We start from the raw sequence: 21,167 nt of genomic DNA on the forward strand, positions 1-21,167 counted from the left end.
AATAAAGGGAGATGACCGATATCATTCCACTGGGTCTCAGCGTTCCAAGACACTTCCTCAGGACCTCGTTAGGTCAAGGGTTAGTGCGGGGGGGGGGGGGGGGTTGTGGAGGTAGCTGTAAGGCAACAATTTTTCTTAGTATTTTCTTTATAATTTTAAATTGACTTATACATGTAGTACTTGATTTATTAATTTTAAATTACATCTCAATCCTTATTTATAAAAGATCAGGAAATGACTGCACTTTATTTTGTTGAATTTATCATTTTTATGATAATCAAGTCATGTAGTTTTTAAAAACATGTTGATTGAGGATAATGGCCATACAATAGATTGCACATAGAAGCTTGTACAGGGCGGTGACTTCGACTTCTGAGAGCATCACGACAGTCAACATGGTGAATAATCGCATACATCACTCCTAGAGGCTTCTTCTGGGCCCTTGGTAACTCCTTTCTCCTGTTCCTCCCTGCCCCGCTCCTGTCCCCAAACAACTGCCGAACTGCTTTCTATCAGTGGAGACTAGTTTCCGTTTTAAGAATGTTTTAATAAATGGAACACAGTATGTATGAATTTTGTGTGGCGTCTTTCAGTCAGCATCTTCTTTTTTGAGATCATCGATGTTTAGTGTGCATCAGTAGTTGGTTCCTTTTTATTGCTGAGTAGTGTTCCATTGTATGGGTGTACTGTGTGGTGTTTTTTGGGCTGTCTGGTTTGGGGCAGCTACACATCAAGATACAACAACATTTGTGTGTAAATGTTTGCTGTCTTTACATTTATGAACCTTATCCAGAGAGTGAAGGCTCTTACTGCCTCCTTTCTCAGTGTGGAGGGTCAGCATGTTATCCTGTGGGAAGGTGAGATGGTCAGGTTCCCTGTGGCTTCCCTGAGGTTCCCAGACCTTCCCCTGGGGAGCTTGTTAGATGCAGATCCTGGTTCAGTAGGCCTGGAGTGGAGTCTGGGATTCTACATTGTAACAAGCTTCCAGGTGATTCTAATGCTGCTGGTCCACAAACCACACTTTGAATAACAAGATATAGAGCCTGAGAGTTCATGAGAAGCAAGGCAGTAATGGTATCTGTTTTTTCCTAACAGGTAAAAGTAAACTACTACTAGTGTTATAGTTTTATCAGGAACAGAAATACCTACCTCTGCCACATCAAGTGGCATTTGAAGTGCCAAGGCCTTTGTTACCTCTGGAGCAGCAGTGGACAGTGGAAGTCATCGCTCAGTTACATTTATTACTATCTTCCAGACAAGGCTGCTGAGTGGGAGTGTGTGGGAGCCTCACCGCACCCCCACCACCTCTCTGCATTCCCCCAGGGAGGCTTTTGGTAGGAAGAGGATGCTGGTGTTGGCCCTTTCTGCTTTCATAACCTATAACACAGTTGTGTACTGGGGACAGTCTGGGTTGAGGGTTCCCAGGGAAAACTCAAGTCAGAACTCTGTTAACAGTTAACTGACAGGTGCCTTGCACCCAGCTCCCTAGGTTACCCTGGTTTGACTCAGTGAGCTGAGGTGTCACTCAGAATCTCCAGGAATTAGCAGGGCACAGAGCCAGTGTGTGCGTCAGACCTCCTGAGGAGACTCAGCGTTTCCGTCTTCAGATACACAGTTGCCGGTCCTTGGGGAAGGATGGAAGGATGGCTTACAATGCCGAGTCCTTCCTCTGGGACTCGGGGCTCCGCTGGTGAGAACTGGTGTTAGGCAGCAGTGGTTACAAGCAGAACATGGAGCCAGACCACCTGTGCTCAAATTGTTGCCATCCCAGGCAAGTCACAGCAACTCCTCTGCCCAGTGTCTCATCTGTAAAGTGAAGGCCATAATGGTTCTGATGTCAGAAGGCTGGCAGGGGGTGTAAATAATATTTGGAAGGTGCTTAGGGCAGTGGCCACACATAGGAAGCACTTTGTAGTATTTGCCAGATCTATAGTAGCTATGCAGAAAGGCAGGTGAATAAGTGATAAGTTTAGAAAAATCAAACAGCTTTTTCAGATTGCCCAGGGGTCACTTGTTTGACCCCAGGGAATAGTGGCTCGCAGTTGCAGGCCTCCAGTCCTCTGCATGTGATGACGTGAGTGTGCGTGTTGGTACCCAGGCTGGCTTCTTTCTCAGTGGCCCTCGCTGGGCCTGCAGGAGAGAGGAACCCTTGCCAGCTTGCTGACTTTGGACAGGAGTGGTTCTAGTTTGTTTTTGTTGTTCCTTTGGAACTTGATAATGGGAATGAGTGAGTACATTAAATTCAAGGTAGGGTTAATTAGGAATTTATTATACTTTTCAGTAACCTTGATTTTGTTTTTCTGTAGTATTCTGTTCTATTCTTGAATGATTTCAGTAAATTTAGACTTCCAGTATACTGTATAGGCATTTTTTTTGAAATATTTGATTTCTGTTTTGTATAAGAACAATAGTCTTCAGGCAAAACTAAATTTAAAAATCATGACTGACACTAGCATTTTTTCATAATAAATTGTTTATATTTTTCTAGAAACATCTGGAAACCTACATTATGTGTTGTATCTATCTCAGAGTTGGACGTAGACCCTCACTTCCCTTTTCTCCATACTCACCTTTTCTGACTATAGTTGTCTTTGTAGTGTGTCCCGCAGATCTGGAAGTAGTCCAGAGCCTCCCTTGCAGCTCTTTTTTCTCTTAAAATAGCAAAGCTTTAATTATTTGCTTTAATTATATTTTTAGAAACATTTCAAAGGATTATTACCTTCTTTTTCATACCTGCCCATTTCCTGGTACTAAACTCAAAATAGTATATGATCCTGTTGGTTGCATAACATATTGAGTCATAATTTCTGCCTGTCGCCCTTGGGAATAGCCTGTGTTTGTGGCAGCTCCTATTTCATTGTGTCGCACTCTTCTACAACTGCCATTTGGATACTTCTCAGTTCTTTGAAACTGATAATCTGCCTTTCTCAAGGTGTGCTTTATTGAGTTTTCTCTAAGATTATTAAGTGCTCCCAAGTAAAAAAAATACTAGATGTAAAAACCTAGCTTATTAAGTAACTGTGAAACTAGCATGTGCTTTGAGATGACTCATATTTTCCTAAAAAAAATTATACTAAGAAAAACATCTTTCAACTGTAATCGAAAAATAAACTTAAAAAAAAAGGACAGTCTTAGAGAGAAAAATTAGGATTATATAGAACTTTTGGTTATAACATTGTAAATGGTTGGAATTTACTCATTGAATACTAATTAAGTTGTTCTATTAAATAATTCTTTAGTGGGAAAAATTTATATAATGCTTTATATAATGCTAATTTATGTTAATTAATATTTGAAAGTACCAAGTAGTTTTCCTATTTAATGATTTGTGTGCCAATTTGCTATTTTCCTTGTTCTTTCTTTTTTAAGGATCTCAAGGATCTCGCATTTCTTGTCATTTGTGACAGATATATGTCATATAAGTTGTAATGTGAACTTTTATCTCCTTGAGAAAACCTCTTAAGTTCTTAACTATCAAATTTAAAATAATTTTTATTACTTTCAAAAAGTATAAGCATATAGGGAGAAAACTGTTATATTCTCTAACTTGAGAATTAAGAAAACTTGACCATGAGAAGATTCATTTCAGTCGTCCCCCTGCCCCCTCACCTCCAGGTCAGCACATTTGCATTTGTTTAGTCCTCATTTCTTGCCACTACATTATGTAAACCCCACATTCCACATCATGTGAAACCTGGAACCTGTCTGTGGAACATTCCCCTCCCCCATCATTTTATTTTATCAACTTAATGTTGGTTTATGGTACCTTACAATGAAGGGAAGGGCATATTCATTAACCAATTTTATTTGTGTTTTATGTGCAGTAAATTTTTTAATGAAATTTTATACTTCTAAAAAATGATGCTTTTTAATTTTGTGTTGGCTAAGTGTGATTTTTAAGTATAGTATTTATTTGAATCTATTAACTAATAAAAATGTAGAGCAGAGCCTTGTCAACTCTTTTTGAGGTCGTTCCTTTTGTGTTGCCATAGGAAGAACATAGATGACCAGGAATTGTAACCTTTCTGTGTTCTTTCTGTTATGCTTCAGGGCTTATGAAGTTATGGCTTATCAACTTTTTAAAGTTATAGCCAATTTATTCCTTTGACCCTTCTATTTAGTCAACATTTTCAGTACACAATTTGATGTGAAGAAAAGTTCTTCTTTCCATCCATATCACATCAATTTGTTCCTATATTTAGGGAAAAATATAAGGAACATGAGACAATACCTGTTTATGATGGATGGAAATGTTTAGAAATGAACTCAGTACATATGTTTCAGGCCTGGGCTTGATTTCGGAGGCCCTTTAAAAATCACTCTTTTTCTTGCTCTTTCTGAAGAGTCAGCTTGTAGTGGACATTTGAGTGCACTTACCACTCACTGTCGACCAGCGTTTTCACACAGCAGGCAGAGCGTACCCCACTCTTTTCTCCAGCATAAGAACTCTTTGCAGTCATCTGTAGCTCGATAGGGCTGCATATATTCATTTCTTTAAAGTATTAAGTGAAAGAAGTTAATAATAGAAGAGTAGGGAGAACACCAGGTTTCAGTGAAAAATCTTGAGGTTTGTCGCAGAGTGGTCAGAGGATGTCATTGACCAGCACTGGTATGATGTTACTACTACTACTACTGTCTGTCTCAGAATGGGGAGTATGGTGGTGAGTGCTGATACAAAGTGTGGACAGAGTGCCATGGAAGCATGAAGGAAGGGACTTTTAGGAGCAGTCCCTGGAAAGACAATTAGCGGCTAGCTGGGCATTCCAGGCAAAGGACAGCTTGCAACAGGAATGGGTGGAAATGACTTCCGGAGGTGCTTTATGCTGAACACAGCAGTTGGGTAAGGTTGGAGAAGAGGTGGGGCAGGTGCCTCCTGTGCTGTGCTAAGTTTTCTCCACGTTTATCCTGAATGTGGAGTAAATAGGGGAATAGCATGACTAGGTTTGCATTTTAGAAAGAGTGTCCTCTAGGAAATAGGGAAGCTGCATTGGGGCAAATTGCAGGTGAAGGAGGTCAGGCAGTGACTTCCGTGGTGAGAAATGAGGGGACCAGGACCCTGGAGAGGGGTGGAAGGACTTGCAGATTTGTGAGCTGTTAGGACTTAGGAAACAATTGGACGTAAGGGTATTGAAAAGGAGGACATCTGGGATGACTCGGGCTATCTGTCTTGGGTAACTTGGTAGATGGAGGTGCTACCAGATGTGAAATAGAATCTAGAAGAAGGATTTTCAAGAAGTTGATTTGAACATGATAAAGCATTTAAGTGGAAATGTCTATCCTACAGGCAGGTAGCCATTAGAGAGGAGTTTGAGTTTGAGGTAGAAATTTGGACATTATTGGTTTTTAAATAGGTGCTAAAAGTTGTGGTGGGAATGGAGACCTCCTGTGCAGAGCTTCTCTTGAGAAGGGCAGAAGGCTGAGAACTAACCAGAGCGGGATGGAAAGGCAGGAAGGATGAGGGAAGGATGGACCCAGCAGGCACCTGAAGAGAGGAGTTAAAGGACGCGTGTCCAGGATGAATGTCTCTGACCTTCAGAGGGAACACGGTTCATAGGGACCTGGTAGTGCCCATTGGTTATGGGACAACATCAGTGTCACTGGTCAGTGGAGCAAGAACTTGGTGAGATGGAGAGGGACGAGAGCTGTGAGGTGGAAGTGAGCGACACACGTTTACTCTGCTCCGTTCAGAAGCTTGTACAGCGGTTCTCAACCTTTCACAGGGGTCGCCTAAGACCATCAGAAAACACATATTTTCGATGGTCTTAGGAACCGAGACACCGCTCCTCTATCCGTCTCCAGGCCCACATGCAGATAGGCCCACATACGAGTACCCGGCGACCCCTGTGAAAGGGTGGTTCGACCCCCAAAGGGGTCGCGACCCACAGGTTGAGAACCGCTGTCTTATAAGAAGATAATCCAAGGCCCTAGCAAGGCCTAGGGGAAGGTTTTGATGGGAGAGACTTGAGATTGGGGAGGTGGTTGATTAAAGGAGTCTGGAAATAGGAGAATTTCTATAGCTGGGTTCCTAAAAAGGAAGAAGGCTTGAGAGTTGGGTAACAAAGTAATTCCATTTTACTTGTACTGACTGGAGATTACCTTGGGATCCACTCAGATTAACCTGCCATTATATTCTTTTGTTGATTTTTCTTTCTTCCTTTTTGTCACATAAAATTAACTAGATTTAATTTTTTTATTATTAAACTCATTTTGACTGTAAACACTGACATAACTTTCTGTTTATTCTTTCACCAAGCCTGCTGTAAAAAGCACATTGGGTGGAGCACCTCTGACTCTGACCTGTCCTTTCAAGCCCCACCTCCCCCAAAATGTTTAGACAGGTACAAAGAGTGAAATATGCTCTGTTCCAGCGCCCGTCCATCCTTGCCTCAGGTGGCAGCACCTAAATGTACTCCATCCCAGCCCTTTCAGACCTTGCTCTTAGAATAAATCTGTAAATCTCTTCTTCATATGAAAGTCAGTGTTCTTCAGCAAATTTGTATATTTTCATAGGGGTCAAGGAATGAACCTTTCTGCAGAATTTCACATATTAGAATACTGGTGAAAGAGAGATTTTTAGGGAAGGCACCATTTTGTTTTATCTGTTTTATCTATTTTTCGTTTTTGTTTAATTTATTTTGAAAATTGAGATATAACTGACATATAACATTGTATACGTTTAAGGTGTACAACGTTGATTTGATATATTTATAAATTGCAATATGGCTATCACCATAGCATTAGCTAACACCTCTATTGCATCACACAGTTCTTTTTTATGGCGAGAACAATTAAGAGATGGTACCTTTTTAATATCCGCATTCTATTTATGTATTAAGGTTGGCCAGCCTAGCATTGTCCTAAATAAAATTAATAGCATTGTCCTAAATTTAATTAGTAAATTAAATTAAAGGATTCTACTTCAGAGAATAATAGTCAGTGTTTAAACCAGTTATAAAAATGAAATCTGTATATTTTAATATACAAAAGCCTCATTAAAGTAACATTCTGCTTCTGGACTCAGGAAAGTCTGGTTTTGCGTTCTGTGACTGGCTCACCTTTTCCCAGTCATGCTTTTGGATAGATTCTCTGAGCCTTCTCAGAGCCTCTTCCATCTGCAGTGTGGTATTGGATAGAGCCTGATAGTTTCCTAGCGACTGTTCATTGTTGTACTCACTAACTGACAGAGCCAGGGCGTTGATGCTTCAGCAGCCACTTGGGCAGCTTCTGTCTTGTTCCAGTGGATGTGTTACTTCTTCGAATGAGACTATCATTCTAAGCACCAACTAACCCGTCAGGGATCATGAATTAGGTAATTTCAGCTTGAAATTTGTCTGAACCAACGTCATAAAACACGTTAGGCTCTAGGGTTATGAAGTCAGAACTGTGATTCTGTTAATTCAACAAAAAGTATTTATGAAAGTGTCTCATTAATATGGGAAGATTTAAAGGTATTATTGCACATTTATGTGATGGAACACTACACAGTCATTCCATGTTTTTGGAAAAAAAAACAATGAAGGAAATGCTTATTTTATTAAAGACAAAAGGGATACAAAAGTCTGTATATAACGTCTCATTTAAAAATATATTCACAGGAAAAATCTGAAGTAAATTACACAACAAGTTCACTTACTGGAGAAATGTGATATCTTTCTATTTCAGCTAATCTCCCAGTGCCAACGATTGCGGCCCTAGATGGACTCGCTCTGGGTGGTGGCCTGGAACTGGCGCTAGCCTGTGATATCAGAGTAGCAGGTAAGAATTAATCCTATTAAACACATAGCATTTTAAACATGAGGTTTGTTCTTACTCTTCAGAAATGCCAAATATTTAATTTTTTTCCTGTTGTTGAGAACATTTAGAAAAAGTCACCTGTTGGGCTCCATGAAGTATTTACAGTTCCTGGCTAAGGAAACAGTATTTTATGGCCTCTTGTTCAGTCTTAGCAGTCGGAGAGGAGAGCAGGATTGGACCAGGCAGAGCTGAATGTGAGTCTTAGGTCCTGCCCATTTCAGACCAGGTTCTTCCTCTACAATGGGGGAAATGATGGTTGCTGTTGTGAAGATTAAATGAGTTAATCTATGGCACGCGTCTAGTCCAAACACCTAATTATTTTAGCTATAGTAATAATAACTTAATCTCCCTGAGGTTCACTTTCTTCCTGGATGGCTTCCTGTGGATTAGAGAAGGTGATTATGAAAACAATTAGTGCTCAGGGCACGCTGAGTGTTGACTGGTGCCCAGTGCTATTCTGAGCCCCTTATGTGTATTAGCTCACTTTATCTCTAAAGCCTTAGGAGACGGGGTCTTACGGGGACTTGGAGGGCTTGGGGAAGCCAAGGCAGAGAGAGGTGAAGTAGCAGACCCAGGTCAGGGACAGAGCTGGGATCTGAACCCGGGCAGCCTGCGTCAGGGCCCACTGTCCTGTTTCCCTGCCGGGGCCCTGCATTCTGCCGCCTGCTGCCCTCCGTCTTGGCCTGTGTGCGGTCACAGTGCTGTCTGTGTCCTTGCTCCCTCACTTTGGTGACACCAAGGGGCACCAGGACGCCCGAGGACTGGATGGAGCAGGTAGCTCTTCCTTGGTTCCTACTCTCACTTCTGATGGAGCTGCCTCCTGTTAAAACTAGAGTCCATAGAATTGGGTTTTTAATAATTTTATGGTGATTTTCTTGGGATTTGTAGTTTTTAGCCCATGTGTACTTTTTCTTCTTTCCACTTTATTTCGGATTTCTATTTTGTTGTCTGAAATCATTGGGTTTTAAATTGAAACGCTAAGGTACGTGTAATCCGTTTCTGAAAGAATGCAGCTTCTGGGAATTAGGATATGGGAAGTAGTCTAAGTACTTTTGGATATGCAAATAAAGAGATAATTAAGATGTTTTAAAGTAGCCCTAAAACAGACACGAAAAAAGGAGCCCTGTCCAGCTGTCAGAACAGTAAAACCATTTATCAAAAATACCTAGAGATTTTGCCTGAAAAGTTCCTATCTGATATGATACAAGAAGCTGTTTGATGTGGAGGACTGTTTAGGCAGCTAAAGAATTCATACTTGTCAGACACAGACATTATTCTCATCCTGAATAACTAATGGGATCTAAGCCTTCAAACATGACTTGGCAGTATCAGGTCAAATTATGTTCTTACCACCCTGCTCTTTCTGCACCAACAATTACTTCACTGCCAAGCAATCTTTTACAGAAAACATGTAAATCTCTTAATATAGATATAATTTTGAGTGTTACTTATTTTCATAACCAAATGCCTTCTGAAGTGATTTTTAAAGAGGTTTGTGACACAGATTTAGTTAATAAACAGAGTATAGTTGTCCCCTCCCATTATCCAATGGGTAAACATTTCAAGACCCCCTGTGGATGCCTGAAACTTCGGATAATACCGAACCCTATTTATACTATGTTGTTTCTCTATATACACGCCTTTTTACTTAAAAGAAGCACTAGACGGCTTCTCTCTGGCATATCCAAATTGCAAACATTACTTCTCTTGTGCTTTGGGGCTATTGTTAAGTAAAATAAGGGTGACTTGAACACAAGCACAGAGATACTGCAACAGTCTATCTGGTAACCAAGATGGCTACTAAGAGACTAAGAGTTTCTACAGCATAGAAATGCTAGACAAAGGGAAGATTCGCTTCCGGGTTAGGATGGAGCAGGGCAGGGATTTCATCCCGCTACTCAGAAAAGCATGCAATTTAAAACTTGTGAATTGTTTATTTCTGCAATTTTCCATTTAATATTTTTGGACGTTTGTCCTTGGGTAACTGAATCCACAGATGGTGAAATTGTGGGTAAGCCTGGCACTACTGTATTTATAGCTTATTTTACTGACTTTTTAAGTCACCATATTTGAATTTGATGATGTGGATATTTAATTTTCTTTCTTCCTTTTTAGCTGCTTCTGCAAAAATGGGCCTGGTTGAAACAAAGTTGGCAATTATTCCTGGTGGAGGTATGAATTGTTCACACTCATCTTGATTTGTTCTTAAAAACAGGGCATAAGGCAAAAGGTGTTAATTGAAAAGGCAACATTTTGGGTAAAAAGACTATGCCATATTGTTTGCTTCTGTAGTAAGGTTCTTATTCAAAATGCTGTCTTTTAACTTATGTAGGTATGAAGACGGCAGGTATGCTAGCTGTTGCTCTCTTTTTGTTTTTTTTCCATATGATTTCTGAATTTTTAAATTATTGTACCAGTTATATTATTCTTGAAGGATAACGGCACTATTCTGAAACTTTTATGTGGGTATGTATTGTAAATGTGGGTGCCCTCAGAGAGCGTTACACGCATAGGCACACATGGGAGGAGGGCTGCCTGGGCTTTGAGCCAGCTGTCCTGTTTCTTTGTATAACAGGACAAAGCCTGGGATTAGTGGGCAGCCTGGATTGGGAGCTGAGGAGGTGTTACTTATTCTCTCACTACAAAAATGATAGGTGAGTTGCTTCATTTGAAAGACTCATTTAAGGAAGCATTTTCCAGCATTGATAATGAAATCTTGCATCACCCAATAAATCTGAAATGTTTCTTCTTTTGTCTGATGCAGAGAATGTGGAGATACTCACATTTTGTGAAGGTGTTCACTCGAAAAGTAGATGTCATTTGAGGATGTGCACATTGATAACTTGTTAGTATATGAATGAAATAACAGTAACAATGTAGAAAATTAAAGGCAGTGTTGAACACTTTAGGCATGTTTGTACCTGAATAGGTTAAAATTGTATATTTAACCTTATCATTATAAGAGTATCCTGATGAGGTGTATAGGTAGAAATGAAAACATAATTCAGTGAAATTGAAGACTGTCCTGATCAGTATGTTAAGATTCAACTAAGTTTTCTACCTTGGTAATCCATGAAAATTCTTTCAGGTGAAAACATTTAATATCTACCTGTTCTATGATGCCAACCATTTTCACAGTGACTAAAACATTAAAAGAAGGATTTATAAGAAAATGTATCCAAGCCGGCCGAGTGGCTCAGTTGGTTAAGAGCTCACTCAAGAAAATGTATCCAATTGAAAAGAATTATCAGATCACTAATATGTGAAATATAAACAAGGTTTAGAAAATGGTTAATACGATGTTTCAGAAATTCTTTTAAGAAGTCAGCATTTATTAGTAATTAGGATATAACTAATCCTAGAAAGATAGTGACGGTAGTTGAATGGTGGCTCCCCAAAAATATGTCCACCTAGAACCTGTGAATGTGACCTTACTTGGAAAAGGGTCTTTGCAGATGTAATAAAGCTAAGGATCTTCAGATGAGATCATCCTGGATTATATGAATGAACCTTAAATCCAGTGACAAGTGTCCTGGATAAGAAGAGAAGACTCAGACAGAAGAGGAGAAACAGAGAGGAGAAGGCCATGTGAAGACAGAGATTGGGGAGATGCATTTACAATCAAGGAAGACGAAGGATTGCTGGTGGCCAGCAGAAGCAGGAGATCCTCCCCAGGAGCCTGCAGAAGGAACCAGCCCTGCCAACACCCTGATTTTGGATGTCTGGCCTCCAGAAGTATGAGAATTAAATTTCTGTTGTTATAAGCCACCAAGTTTGTGGTAATTTGTTACAGCCGCCCTAGGAAACCAATACAGTGGTTTTTTAATGCTTAAGTCAATTTTTCGACAGGGACTTAATTTGTGGCAATGATAGTGGGTGGGAGGAAGATGAATTTGAAAATTTGGATATTTACCATGTCCTGAATGTGAAATGTTTTATATTAAAACCACAAGAAGGTGTAATAGAACAGTTGTATGAGAATGGTGTTGGGTTTGATTAGATGAAAAAAGTTTAAAGGATTACCGTGTTTTGCTGTGTATAATGCGCTCCCATGTATAATGCACACCCACATTTTTGGCCCAAATTTTCAGGGGAAAAATCTTTGGTTTAATTTTCCACGGGATTTTCCAGTAATTTTGGTAAAAATATCAGCTAGATTGCTAGCTCCCGCCTAAAGAATATGAAGAGAAATGTTGCGCTGTTCACCCTTTGGTAATAAAGTTGGCGTAACCTATCTTATCAAGCCAGAGTCACTTAATCTGTGGACAACAATATATTGCTCTTTGTTTCATTTCGTTGAGTTGTTGGCGAAATTACTTTCGTTGCAAGTTCGTCATAAGTTCATCAAAACCGGTCATCGTATTCCATGGTATTATTTTGCATACGGATATTGTTATTGATTTCTAGAGTTACACTTTTAACTCATAAACATAAGTAAAAGAATTAAAAACATTTATATAGATATGGAATTAATACAACCCATGTATAATGTGCATCCTTGCTTTTCCCTCACAAATTTGGGCAAAAAAGTGTGCACTACACATGGAAAATATGGTATACTATAGAAATGAGGGTGATAGCTTTAGCTTTCTCCATCTTCTTTTATGAGCTATCTGTTTCATATGAGATCTAGAAGTTAGCATATTCTCCCCAATTACTTAAGTTCTTTAAGGTCCTCCTCAATAGCAAATCCATTAATCAGAACCCACTTTTTGTAAATTTTATTGTGTATTTGAATATGTATTCTCAAGAACACAATTATGTTTAAAATTTTTATTAAATAAATTTGTCATAAAATTCAGAATGCTTTACTATTAGTTCAAATGAAACTGTACTTCCCTAGTTGGAGTTACTGTGTATTTGATAAACTCAAAATAATTAACCTGATGCTTCTGGTTGTCATAGTAGTATTGCTTCTGTCCTTTGTGATAATAGTTTACTGGGAAACAATTGATCAAACCTAGCATTTAGCTTTCTTTCTTTCTTTCTTTCTTTCTTTCTTTCTTTCTTTCTTTCTTTCTTTCTTTCTTTCTTTCTTTCTTTCTTTCTTTCTCTTTGTTTACTTGAACTTGAGCTGGAATAACAGTATGATTATTTTTAAGTTATATTTTATTTCCATAAAATAAAACAAGTTAATTTAGAAAATGATTGTTTTGAAGAGATAGTAATATTCCTGGTGAACATGAGTATTAATGGACCATTACTATAATGCAGTTTTTAGAGTAGTATTCTAAATTTTAGTTTTTTGTTTTTTTTTTAAAGATTTTTATCGGGGAATTGGGGGGATGGGAACAGCGCTGGGGAATTGGGGGAAGGGGAACAGACAAGTTGCTGTCTTTTTTGTTCTTAAAAGTCTAGTTGTGGAGGACGTTGCTTCACTGGCCCAAGTTGGCACCATCATTGCACTCCTAAATTTTAGTTTTTATTAAAAAGTAGATTGCTGTAAAATGACTTAAAAGTATATAATTAATGAAAAGGAAGGTATAAAGGAATGTAAAAACATAAAAATCAAATTAACTTCTTTAAATAGTAATATATGAGATGTAATTTAAAAATGGAATGTAATTGACCATCATATACTTAAACCAGTACTTTTATTTGTAGTATATATATATATTTGATTATAGACAAACTTAGAATACAAAATACAATGCTAATGATTTAAAGCTCTAGGCAATTTAAAAATAATTAAAATTGTTACCCTAGGAACTTCCTACAACATTCTAAATTATGTTGGGGATTTTTGTACACTACATAGCCCTACTCTGTTCTCCAATATTTTCACCTTGAAGAAAGCAGCTAAACTTCCTATCTTCTTCCCAGCTGGAGAATGTTCCAGTAGTATAAAATAGAATTCTCTTTTAGAAAGAGCCTCTCAAGCAATAAGTATCCTGTAGCACATTTATAAGAACCAAATAAAACAAGTTCAGAAGATTCAGGTTTTTGTATTTGGCAGAGTAGAAATTTCTTTGTGCACAAAATGGTGCTGGGTTCCCTCCTTCTGCCCTTTGTTTTTTTGCCTTTTCTGCTGGAGGATTTGGGGTTTGTGTCGGGAAACCTATTATAATTAAGATGACTCTTAAGGCTTCTGCTTGGGCATACACCTCTGTGTACAAGATCCATTTTTGCAGTGCTCTCTGGTTTTCTTTTTATTCTCCAGCTTTTTATTTTGGCAATATTCAAACTTTCGGAAATTTGAAAGGCAGTAAAATGAAACTCTTCATACCCTTCATCAAGGTCTTTCCTCCCCAGGCCCCTCTCCCACTCCCCATCTTCCACTCTTGTATGCACGCCCATTTTTTTGCTGAACCATTTCAAAATAACAAGGTGAACCTTTAAATATTTCAGCATGCTTTTCCTAAGAATAAGAATGGACTATTACATAACTATAGATTATTATCACACTGAACAATATTAACTAACATTCAGATTTCCCCTTGTGTCTAAAAATGTTTTTGTAGTTGTTTTTGTTTTACTTTTCCATTGCAGGATCTAGTTAAATGTCACACTTTACATTTGGTTAGATTTTTTTTTTTAAATCTAGACAAGTAATCCATCTCTTTTGTTATTTTTAACTAATTTAAAAAATCCAGGCCAGTTATCTTACTGAGGCTTGCACATTGTGGATTTGACAGAATTATTTCTTCCTGTTTAGGCTTAGGTTAAAAAATTTTGCCAGGAATACTAAATGGGCCATGTTCTATGTTTCATTTTCATTTCATTCCATGGCCCTTCGTTTTAGGTTGTCCCACTTTGGGTGATGATAACTGATCACTTTGCTAAGGTGGTGACTAACTGTGGGTCCACTTTTAGCATTCTCTTCATGGAAACTTTTCAGGAAAAGCATCTTTAGTCATCCTTTTGGCATGGATTCTTCCCCAAATTAAAAAGGAAAAGAAGAAAATGAGAGACTCAGGTTTCACGAGACCAGGACAGGAGTCCCCCATTTTATGTGTGTTCTCTGCAGGTGAGGGCCTTGGAGCACCACTGCTGGTCTCACCCACCGCAGACTGTGTTCAGCAGGAGGCAACCTGTGGTGTGGTGCCAGGAGCTCTGCTATAAGGTGTGTCTATGAGGTAATGACGCGCTTTGAAATCCTGTGTGTGCGTTGTCCTGGACACAGTAGTTGTTTTGGAAAGTTTGGTGTATAACCTTTACTGAGATCCTCTTAGAATTTGCATCAGAATCTGCGCTTATTCCTTTGAATATCATCAGCAGTGACTCATCATCCTGTGAGGGTGAATTTGATTTTCATAAATAGCAAAAGAACTTTCTGTGCCAAATCTGATTAATAAGGTCATACTATTTCAGGAAGAAAAAAAGTGTAACAAAAATAAGACTGCTTTTTTAAGAGGCTTATAAGACGTCAAGCGTTAACCAGTGTTATAAACAGCGCACAGCACTGCTAGGCTCAGTTGACTGCTTCCTAATGACCTCTCTAAAGGCCGGCACTCACTCTGCTCTCCGAAGTCTGGTAGGAATATTAACATGCCTCACTGCAGAGTCTCATTTCTTTGTACTTTAAAATGTAATTCAGTGACCACTTCACTTTTTTACATCTAATCAGGGTGTTTTAGAAGTTAGTTGTTGGCTTTCCATTGTTGACAAGCCATTTTGTTAGTTGCTGTGGAAGAAACATACATATACATACCTATACATATACATACATATACATGCACACATACATGCATACATATACACACATACATGCACACATACATGCATACACGTATTTATGCATACATATATGTGTACGTATACATATGTATGTATGACTCAGCAGTGCTCTCTTGGAATTGCCCATTTAAATCTGGTAGGAGAGATTACATGTGTACAAGTATCGTAACTTCTCTATCATTATAAAGTTGTTGGGATTGAACAGGAATAAGGCAGTTTACAACGGGGAATTGTGAGTTTGAGAACATAGTGTCAATTCTGGCAGCTGGCAGCCTCAGTTTACAGGGCTTGCAGGGTGGGTCCCTAGCACTTCCAACTTCCTCTCCTATCGCTGCTCCTGTGTTCCAGGCATCTATTCACTTAGCTCAGCAAATATTTGTTGAGCCATGTGCTGGTGTAGACACTGGGCATACGGCCGTGAACAAACAGAAAGATCACTGTTGCCAAGAAGCTGACATTCCAGCACAGGGGCAGTAGACATGGCAGATAAGTTGTGACTTTTGGTGGAAGTGCAAAGTGCTGTAGAAAAAGAAATAGGGCACGGGTTCTGAGGGGGGTGGGGTGGGGTTTCCACTTTAAAATAGGGCATCAGAGGAAGCCTCGTTGAGAAGGAAACATTGGGGTTAGGACTGATAGGACTTGAGGAAATTAATCATACAGTTAGGAGGAAGAGCATTTCAGACCAAGGAGCACCCAAGATAAAGGGCTGAGATGGGAGCACGCCTGGGACATGCACCCACCACTGCACCCGCAGCAGGCAGGAGGAGGACAGTGATAGGAGACACTGTCAGAAAAGCGGCAGTGGAGTCAAAGCACAGAGGGCTCACAGCTTTTACCCTGAAGGAGAAGGATCCACAGCAGATTGTCAGCAGATAAGCAATGTCATCTTAGGCTTTTAAGGATCTGTCAGGGCACCATGCCAAGAGTGGACATCAGTAGGGCCAGGTTAGAGGCAGGAACTTGTTTCTGCTGAAAGCCTGTGGCTGCAATTCAAGTGGAGAGGAGGGTCCTGGACTGGGACAGTGGTGGTGGGCATTGTGGGGTGTGGTTGGACTTGGACAATCTCCTGACAGATTGGATGAGTCATGTAAAAGAAAGGGAGGTAAAGAATGACCCCAAGGATACTGACTGGACTAACGGAAGTCCCCTTCAACTCAGATGTGGAGTGCTATGAAAAGAGCAGGTTTGGAAGAGACAGTGAGCAACATTGTTTGGGACATGTTTGGTTAAAAAGCCAAGTTAAACATTTAAGTGCAGTATTAATCAAGTAGACAGTTGTGCAAATGTGGAGCTCAGGAGAGTGGCCTAGGCTGAAAATAAAAATGTGGAATTTATATTTTTCCTAGCATCCACTGGCCTGGTCTAAAAATACCAGAAATGGACATTGGCACAGAAAGAACTCTAGGAGAACCCCTCTAGTTCAGGCTTAAGAAACTGGGAAACGAATTTCCTGGTAGCGACAGCAGTGGCAACCAGGACTCAAACACCCAAAATTCTTCGCTCAGAGGAGCTGTTGTCTCGAGGGTGGTGGCAACTCCCCATTGCTTCCCATTTTTCGGTCTATTTACCATTTGGCCTTGGACATGGGTGTAGTTGTGGAGTACAGGACACCACAAGATAAATACAACCCCCATGTTCTAGCCAGAGGACCAGGAAGAGGGGAAGCCCCAGGGAACTGGCAAGTACCAGGGAGGTGGTGAGGAGTGAGAAGCTCAGGAAGGGACCCTATAAAATCATCTGTGAACTCCTGCACTAAGATTGTGTGCTGTCATGCAAACAGCACACCAAACACATTGCGAATTTGAACCAAGAGATGGACCACTGCCCAGATCTGAGACTGGCCAGAGGCCTCAAAAACAGCTAACACTGAAACCTCAGTTCATGGAAGGCTGGTTGAAATGTGCAGCCTTATACAACCAGGTGGATTGAATGCTAAAGCAAGTGTCCAGGCCAAATTACACAGCATAAGAAGAACCGTAAAATCTCAACTTGCATGGGCGAAGAGGATCTTCAGATGCCATCCAAGAATGCAGATGTTGGATTATCTGTGAAAGATTTAAAAGTAGTCATTAGAAAAATGCTCCAAGAAGTAAAGGTAAACTCTCAGTCGCCCCCTCTTCACCTTGTTGGTGAGGGAGGGATTTTTTTCCCCCCAGGTTTCTGGGGATGGCGAGACGCCTGACACCTGACAGATGCAGTTACTTAGTCACATATACTGAGCCCAGCAGAGGATACCACAAGCCCCACAGGGCCACACAGAGGTTGTGCCCGGGAACAGAGTGACAAAATAGGCTGTGGATGGCAGGTTGGTAGTGATAAGATGGAGTGCTGCCTGGTGCCTTTGGGAGTATGTGATTGGCTTGTTTGAATAATTCCAGTCTGGCAGGGAAATGGAATCCACCCCCAGGGGTAAGTGGGGACCCGGCCTGGTCTTGATGAGGGAGGGATGTTTGTCTAGGGGACCTATCCATGGGAGCTCAGTGGGGAGGGGAACTCCTTGTCAGGCCATGTGTGGTTCACCTGCTGTCCCTGAATATTAGGCAGCATGTAATATTGAGCCTTCCTTTTTCAGGCCTTTTACCACATGGAACAAATGGAAATACAGAAAGTTTCAAAATAAATAAATCAATAAAAGATGTAAAGTACCCACTAGTAGGAATTTTAGGGCTGAAAAGTACAATAGCCAAAATAAAAACACACTGGATGGACTGAATTGCAAAACAGGGAAGACAGAAGAATGTGAGTTAACTTGAAGATGGCTCAATAGGAGTTGATCAGTCTGAATAACAAAGAAAAAAGATTGAATAAATGAACCTCAGAGATTTATGGGACAGTGCTGAAATGTTTAACATTTTTGTCATAAGAGTCTAAGAAGGAAAGGAGAAACTGTGGTTCAGAAAAAGAAAAGAAAATTAAAGAAACAATGGCTGAAGACTTCACAATTTGGTTAAAGACATAAACATAAGGATTTAAGAAGCTGAGGGAATCCAAACAAGATAAGCCCAAGGAAATCCATGACCTAACACATCATAACCAAACTGCTTAAAATCTAAAGACCTCCCCCCCCAAAAAAAAAATTATTGAAAGAGGAAAATAACACTTTATTTGTAGTGAAACAATAATTTTAGTTACTAGAATTCCTCATCAGAAACAATGGAGTCAAGAAATAAGTGGAATGACATTTTAAAAGGAAAGAACTATCAACCCGGAATTCTGTATCAAGAGAAAATGTCCTTTAGGAATGAATGTGAAATAAGGACATTCTCACATTAAGGAAAACTAAGAATTTATTGCTTGCAGACCCAGGTGGTGGTGGTCAAAGGATAGATCATTGATCAGTGGAACACAACAGAATCCCAAAATAGACCCATACAAATATGGCCAGTTGACATTTGACAAAGCTACTCTGGAATTCAGTAGAAAAAGTATGGTGTTGGAAAAGTTGGATATTCATATGCAAAAAATAATGAAGAACCTCTACTTAAATCTCATAATTTGTACCAAAATTAACTTAAAACATACATTTAAATATAAAATATAAAACTATATATAACCCTGCTCCTGGAGAGGTGGAATGAAATCAACTTCAGAGTGGTTATACAAAGTAACTTGGAGAATTACTAGTACAGGAATATTTTATTTACTTTGTCTTCATTAAAATTTGCTTTATTGCTTTGTATGTCCAAATGATAAAGTAGTAGAATTGAATTAATCTGATTTTGATTCTGAGTACTTTAGTTTCCTCCTTATGACCTCAGATTGATATTAGTGTCTCTTGATCTTTTTTTTTTAAAAGATTTTATTGGGGAATTTGGGGAGGGGAACAGTGCTGAGGAATGGGGAAGGGGAACAGACAAGTTGCTGTCCTTTTGTCCTTCAGTCTAGTTGTAGAGGACGTTGCTTCACTGGCCCATGTTAGCACCATCATTGCGCTCTTCCCTGCTAAGGCAGATCAGTCGCCGGCCTCTGGACAGCCGCTTACAGCGGCTCTTGGCAGCTCACACTAGCTGCTGGCTGCTCACGCTGGCTGCCGGCCACACACAGTAGCTTATGGCAGCCCACTGCAGCAGGGGCTGCAGCCTATGCTGTTGCCGGCGACTCACAGCAGCCCAGCTCCAGGTTGAGCTGTTGTTCAACCATCTTAGCTGTAGAGGGCGCAGTGTCACTGGCTCTCATGTGGAATCTGAACCGGGGCCCTGCTGCTCAGAGCTGGTGTCCCAAGGCAACTCCTAACCAACGCGCCACTCGACCGGCCCCTCTCATTTTTTTTTTTTAATAACTACTAACTTGATATTTTAAGAAACAGATTATTCGTTTTGGGAGTAGCATATTTCCTGTTGTCCAGCTGTAATCAAGATACCCTTATGCATTTGAATATTCTGTAATGTTTACCTTATGTGTCAAGTTAAATAACTAGTTTTAAGAATCACTTGAAGCAGTGTAGAAAGCAGGTGTCTGAGAGCAATTAAATATGTAAAAAGGTCATAAAGGAAAATAAGTGAATTCTGCCTGTGTAAATTAGGAGGATTGGCAGTTTGTTTCTGCTGTCTTTTAAAAATAAAACAATTTGCTTTTCACAAATCACTCATTTTGGTGACTGGGTTTTGAGTCTCTAATGCCAGTATTGTACAAACCCATTCCGACTTCCCCTTAGTGCATGCCCAAGTATTTTATCCTACAACCTACCTGTCCCATCTAATGGTAACAGGAAAGCTCATTTAGAGCAGTAGAGTTAAGATTCCATTCTTTTCAATGGCTGATGGATGAGCAACTGACTGCCTGTGGGCAGCAGTCTTGGTTCAGGGTAGAGCTCTAGACTGAGCCTCTCTGCCCTCGAATCCTGCTCCCCTCACTAAACTGCATTTCCTTAAGCAAGTTATTTCTGTGCTTTCTATCTCAGTTTCTTCTTTTGTGAAGTAAAGATAATAATGTCCTTACCACAGGGCTGTTGTGAGAATTGGCGAGAATAGTACTCATTCTTACAAAATTACCTGGCACATTGACAGGACTGACACTCTAGTATTATTCATGTTGTTACTGAGTGTTTGCTGTTCCAAATCTATTTGTTTATCTTAATACCATTACCTTAAAACTGTCTTGATTACTTGTAGCATTAAACATAAATCTTGAAATGAGGTAGTGTTAGTCCTCTTACTTGTTGGTCAAAGTTGTTTTGTCTAATGTAGACCTTTTGCGTTTTCATATAAATCGGTGTGTCAGTTTCTACAGAAGAAGTCCTGCTGGGATTTTGAGTGAGATTACATTCAATCTGTAGATCAGACCCATGAGCACAGAATATCTCTTTATTTTGTTAGATCTTTAATTTCTCTCATCAATTAAAAAATATTCTGTTTGGCAGAATGTTCTATAAACGTGAGTTAAATTAAGTTGGCCGATAATGTTCAGTTCTTCTGTATCTTTACTGGTTTTTTCCTACTTGTTTTATCAGCTATTGAGAGACAGGAATTTAAACCTTCAGCTATAATTGTGAATTTTTCTATTTCTCTTTTTCGATTTTTTTTTAAAAGATTTTTATTGCGCTCTTCCTGGGTGAGACAAATCAGTCGCCGGCTTTTGGACGGCCGCTCACGCTGGCTGCTGGCTACACACGGTAACCCATGGCAACCCACCTGCTGTCGCCGGCGACTCACGGCAGCCCAGCTCCAGGTTGAGCTGTTGTTCAGCATCTTAGCTGT

At 39.8% G+C, this 21,167-nt stretch overlaps 1 protein-coding gene across 7 annotated transcripts in view; it reads left to right on the forward strand.

Annotated features, from left to right (window-relative positions):
- AUH (AU RNA binding methylglutaconyl-CoA hydratase) overlaps positions 1-21,167 on the forward strand; it is a 184,175-nt gene that overhangs the window by 90,950 nt on the left and 72,058 nt on the right. For 4 of the 7 annotated variants that reach the window (XR_002126886.1, XM_019668695.1, XM_019668691.1 and 1 more), the window contains exons 5-7: positions 7,663-7,755; positions 9,910-9,966; positions 10,370-10,448. Coding sequence is in view for 6 of the 7 variants with exons in the window: in XM_019668695.1 (XP_019524240.1) it covers positions 7,663-7,755; positions 9,910-9,966; positions 10,370-10,448 (229 nt within the window). In the remaining variant the exon portion in view is untranslated. The remainder of the gene's footprint in view (positions 1-7,662; positions 7,756-9,909; positions 9,967-10,369; positions 10,449-21,167) is intronic. The other 3 variants (XM_019668693.1, XM_019668696.1, XM_019668690.1) reach the window with 1 other exon arrangement.

The sequence above is a fragment of the Hipposideros armiger genome, unplaced genomic scaffold (genome assembly GCF_001890085.2).
Source record: "Hipposideros armiger isolate ML-2016 unplaced genomic scaffold, ASM189008v1 scaffold_532, whole genome shotgun sequence".
Classification (NCBI taxonomy): domain Eukaryota; kingdom Metazoa; phylum Chordata; class Mammalia; order Chiroptera; family Hipposideridae; genus Hipposideros; species Hipposideros armiger.